Source organism: Protobothrops mucrosquamatus, unplaced genomic scaffold, assembly GCF_001527695.2.
Source record: "Protobothrops mucrosquamatus isolate PMUCROS unplaced genomic scaffold, P.Mucros_1.0 scaffold13561, whole genome shotgun sequence".
In the NCBI taxonomy this organism is placed as follows: Eukaryota; Metazoa; Chordata; class Lepidosauria; order Squamata; family Viperidae; genus Protobothrops; species Protobothrops mucrosquamatus.
The window spans coordinates 12167-16821 of NW_015399334.1; the positions used below are offsets into that span (position 1 = coordinate 12167).

General features: G+C 40.3%; 1 protein-coding gene across 1 annotated transcript in view; it reads left to right on the forward strand.

Moving 5' to 3' along the window:
• LOC107301499 (probable ATP-dependent RNA helicase DDX52) overlaps positions 1-4589 on the forward strand; it is a gene marked incomplete at its 3' end in the record, with an annotated part of 14860 nt that extends 10271 nt beyond the window's left edge. The window contains exon 7 of the mRNA XM_015830713.1: positions 4351-4589. Coding sequence (XP_015686199.1) covers positions 4351-4589 — 239 coding nt within the window. The remainder of the gene's footprint in view (positions 1-4350) is intronic.
• Positions 4590-4655: the final 66 nt, after the last annotated feature.

The following is a 4655-nucleotide window of genomic DNA, read 5'->3' on the forward strand; positions in this document are numbered from 1 at the left end:
ATATGTGCCAGTCATATACATTTTGTGTTCTTGCAACTGAATTTTCCCACTTGTGTCTAGTTCAAGGTGGCTGAAACATGCCATATGCTTTCACTCTTCCTCCTTCACCCTTCCCTCCCCTTTTTTGGGTGTGGGGGAGGGGTTCGGGTATTCCTATAACCAAATTATGGTTTGCACTGACTGCCCAGACCAGAATGAGGAGTTCTGCTCAGATTAGCTCTCTGGTGGATTTGATAGTTTGCCAGCTCAGGTTCACAATAAGGAACAGGAAAAGGAAAGGGAGCAAGGAAGGAAACTGAACTGTAAACTTTGCTAATGAACTTTTTCTATTTTATTTTTTCCTTTCTTTTTCCTCCGCCCTGAATGCCATATTCAGCAAGCAAAAGAAAAAATTTATAAAGAAGCCCTTGGAAAGGGCACACATCCTTACATCTCCTAAGTTCTTACAAAAGAAAGCCAAAAAAAACGAGTAAGTACACGCTCCTGTGCCCAAAAGATTTTCTGAAAAGTGTTGCATATAGATGCAAATATAGGAGCCAATGAAATAACACCAGGGATTTTTAAGACCGTTCCTAGAAAGACCTAAGAGTAGGGTGCCTTCAATTTGCCATTTTGCAAATTTCCCATTAAGGAATGAATCATTTCCGTAAAATGGCAAGAGGGACATATTACCACATGTGGTGGGAGTGCTCAAAAGCCCGTGACTTTTGGAACAAGGTTAAAAAATGGCTGGAAGAAATACTAATAATAGAGGTAGAGCTAAAACCAGAACTTTTCCTACTAGGCATAACTACGCAGAAGCACGATAAAGGGATACTTTACTTGATGCTACATATTCTCACGGCTGCTAGATTGGCGTATGCACAAAACTGGAGGAATAAAGAAATTCCAACAGAAGAAGAGATTTTATATAAAATCCTATCGTGTGCTGATATGGATAGGCTCCCAATGGAAATAAAGGACAAGACAGTCAGATTACTTTGAAATCTGGGACAAATTCTATTATTGGTGTGAATCAAGGAGAAACTGTTCGGGTTTTAAGTTAGTGTTAAGATAAGAGATATACAAAACTGTATGCTAGTATATAGAGAAACAAATTAGAGACTGTATTGTATAAAAAATATGTACATATAGAGATTAAGAATTATATGTATGATGAGGAACAAATTGTTAGGAATATATTCACTGGAATGTTAAGTTATGTCCATCTTTAACTGTTTTATAAATAAAAAACTTTTTTTAAAAAAAGGAATGAATCATGTCCCAGTGGATCCTTAACAGAATAGCAGAGTTGAAAGGGACCTTGGAGGTCTTATAGTCCAACCCCCTGCTTAAACAGGACTGTGTAACTTCAGCAGAACCATCTCAAATAACTTTAGATAGTATACTACTTCTGTGTGTCAGAAATCTTATTAACATAGCAATAGATGCAACTGTTTTTATATAAGTCTTTCACTCTTTGAGTTGGCTTTTAAAAAAGTAGCTCTTAATAGGTTTTTCATGCTATTCCCTTTTTTATTAGCATATAGTATCTTTGTTCTGTTTATTCTACTTTGTATTAATATTTCACTGGCAAGCTGATGTGTTATAAGTGGCATTAAAAACAATACAATTAAATTATGCTGTATTAAATACAGGGAATAGCCTTTGTTTGTTTCTGGCTGTGATTTTTCAAAGTTTTGAATCAAGGTAGTACAGGTGGTCTTTATTTAGTGACTGCCTCATTTAGCGACTGTTCAGAGTTACAAAGTTGATGAAAAAGTAATTTCGCAACCAATCCTTGCATTTATAACCTTTGCAGGTCTGTAAAGTGAAGGAAAATGGAAATAAGATCATAAGCAGTCATGGTTTCATTTAGTAAACATCTTGCTTAATGATCAAATTGCCTGTCCCAATTGTGGTCGCTAAAAAAAAGGACAACCTCTATTTCCAAGGATCCATTATTCCTTTTGAAAATTAGTTTCAAGCCACCTGAATACAAAGTAGTTTGCTCCCACTGACTTTGGGTTTTTAGCTATAAACAAGCTATCCAGAGTCATTGGAAGTCAGGTGGTATACAGGTTTAATTTAGTATTATTCCTATTGAAATGAGTACATCCAACTACAAAAAAGTTAAGCGGTCATTAACTTTTGGTTTGGTTTTTAAAGTTTCAGAAATTGGCTGTGGTCATTATAACTTATTTGTTCCTTTTATTTTTAATAGGACCCTTATCCAGAAAAGGAAAAAGAACTCCAAAGAAGTCGAAAATAACAATTCTCAGACACAGGCAACTCCCAAAAATTGATTCAGCTGCTTTGTCGAAATAAACAAGGATTCTTTGATCTTTGCAAGAATAAATCTGAGGAGCCCTTTTTTTTGATGGGCAAATACTTTGATATATGTTTGATTCTTTGATATATGCAAGTTGCTTTTTTGTATTGTACCTTTAGCTACAGGGTATCTTATCCCCCAGCCCCTGGTTATGGATGTGCTTGGTATCAGATCATCCTTCTTGGTGACAATGTGATGGTGCAAATACAAGCATTGCACCACACAAAAGATATCCAGATGCAGTCATCTCCGGTATAGAAAAGATTCCAGATGCAAAGGACTCCTCTTCTGATAAATGACTCTCAGTTCACAATAAAAGGGAAAACTTCTACTACTAATCTTTGTCATTGATTGTGGGAGATCAAATATTAGAATGTAATCGGTTCCATGATGGGAATATAAGGATAAGACACAATTGTCTTATCCTTATAATGGATCAGAGGAATGCTGTGGATATAATTTACTTGGACTTCAGTAAGGCATTTGATAAAGTAGACCACAACCTATTACTTGATAAGATAGAAAAATGTGGGTTAGACAGCATCACCACCAGATGGATCTGTAGCTTGGTGACCGGCCATACTCAGCATGTGGTCCTCAATGGAACTGCATCTACATGGAGGGAAGTGTAGTGGGATGCCCCAGGACTCTGTTCTGGGCCCAGTGCTCTTCAACATCTTCATCAATGATTTGGAACGGGATAGATTGGGAACCAAGCTGGCAGGAATAGCCAACACTCCAGAAGACAGGCTTAAGATACAGGAGGATCTTGAGAGACTTAAACATTGGGCCCTATCTAAAAAAATGAAATTCAATGGTGAAAAAAGTATGCACAAGTATGGTATAGGACAGGTGGTACCTTGCTCAATAGTAGTAACTGTGAGAGGGATCTCGGAGTCCTACTGGACAGTCACATAAATATGTACTGCAGCTGCCAAAAAAGCCAACACAGTGCTAGGCTGCATTAACGGGTAGAATCAAGATCACGTGAAGAGTTAATACCACTTTACAATGCCTTGGTAAGGCCACACTTGGAATACTGCATCCAGTTTTGGTCACCATGATGTAAAAAAGATATTGAGACTCTAGAAAGAGTACAGAGAAGAGCGACAAAGATGATCAGGGAACTGGAGGTATTTTGGCCTGTATGTGCAATTTTGAGATTGTTATAAAAGACTGGGAGGTTTAATAGAGTCGTCATTAGTTCCTGCCATCCTAACGTTCAGCTGGAATTGCCAGGTATCATGGCTTGGGCGTTAAGATCAACCTTTCATGCCTTTCTTGAGGCAGCTTCAACGGTGGGATTCAAATATGTGAACAACCGGTTCTCTGTGTGGATGCCGCTTCCGGAAGTCCATTCTGGGCCTGGCCAACAAAAAATTAACTACCGGTTCTGCTGAAGTGGTGTGAACTGGCTGAATCCCACCACTGGGCAGATTTCCTGTGCTTTTAAAGGTGGGTGCTTAAAGAGGGAAGCAGAGATGGGAGATACTGCTCCAAGGTAGATGAATGTCAAAACTAGGTTGCAGAGTCTGTGTGTATATTTTCCCACTTAGATCAATGGTGCCTCTTAAAACGAACTTAAATTGCAGTCAATTCAAATGGGTAGGTAAACAGTTTGAGTTCACTTGACATGCTGGCTGGGGAATTCTGGAAGTTGAAGCCTACACAGGTCTTAAAAATTGCTAAGTTTGAAAAACTCTCAAATCCATTCCGTCCACCGTTCAGAGGCATGTGTCCTGCAACCCCAAACAATAGCACCTACACAACCTTTGTGGCAGTCACTCCCTTTCTTCCAGGTGTCTGCTTGCAGCCAGGGTGCCTTACAGAATAATTCCAGCTTCCATCATCCCCAGTCAGCTTGGCCCGTGTGATTATAGGGCGAGCGGGCAGACGTCTGCTACATCTCAAGGTGGCAAGGACACCCCTTCTCCCAGGTGCTTATTGCATCCACTCCAAAAGGGAGCTGCCGGGGACACTTGCATCCAGAGTCCTTTCTGTGCCGGGCACGATTGTATCTGGAATCTTTTCTGTGCCAGGGACGATTGCATGTAGAATCCGTTCTGTGCCGGGGACGATTGCATGTGGAGTCCTTTCTGTGCCGGGGACGATTGTATCTGGAATTCTTTCTGTGCCAAGGACGACTGAATGTGGAATCCGTTCTGTGCCGGGGACGATTGCATGTGGAGTCCTTTCTGTGCCAGGGACGATTGCATGTGGAGTCCTTTCTGTGCCGGGGACGACTGAATGTGGAATCCGTTCTGTGCCGGGGACGATTGTATCTGGAATTCTTTCTGTGCCAGGGACGACTGTATGTAGAATCCGTTCTGTGCCGGGGACGATT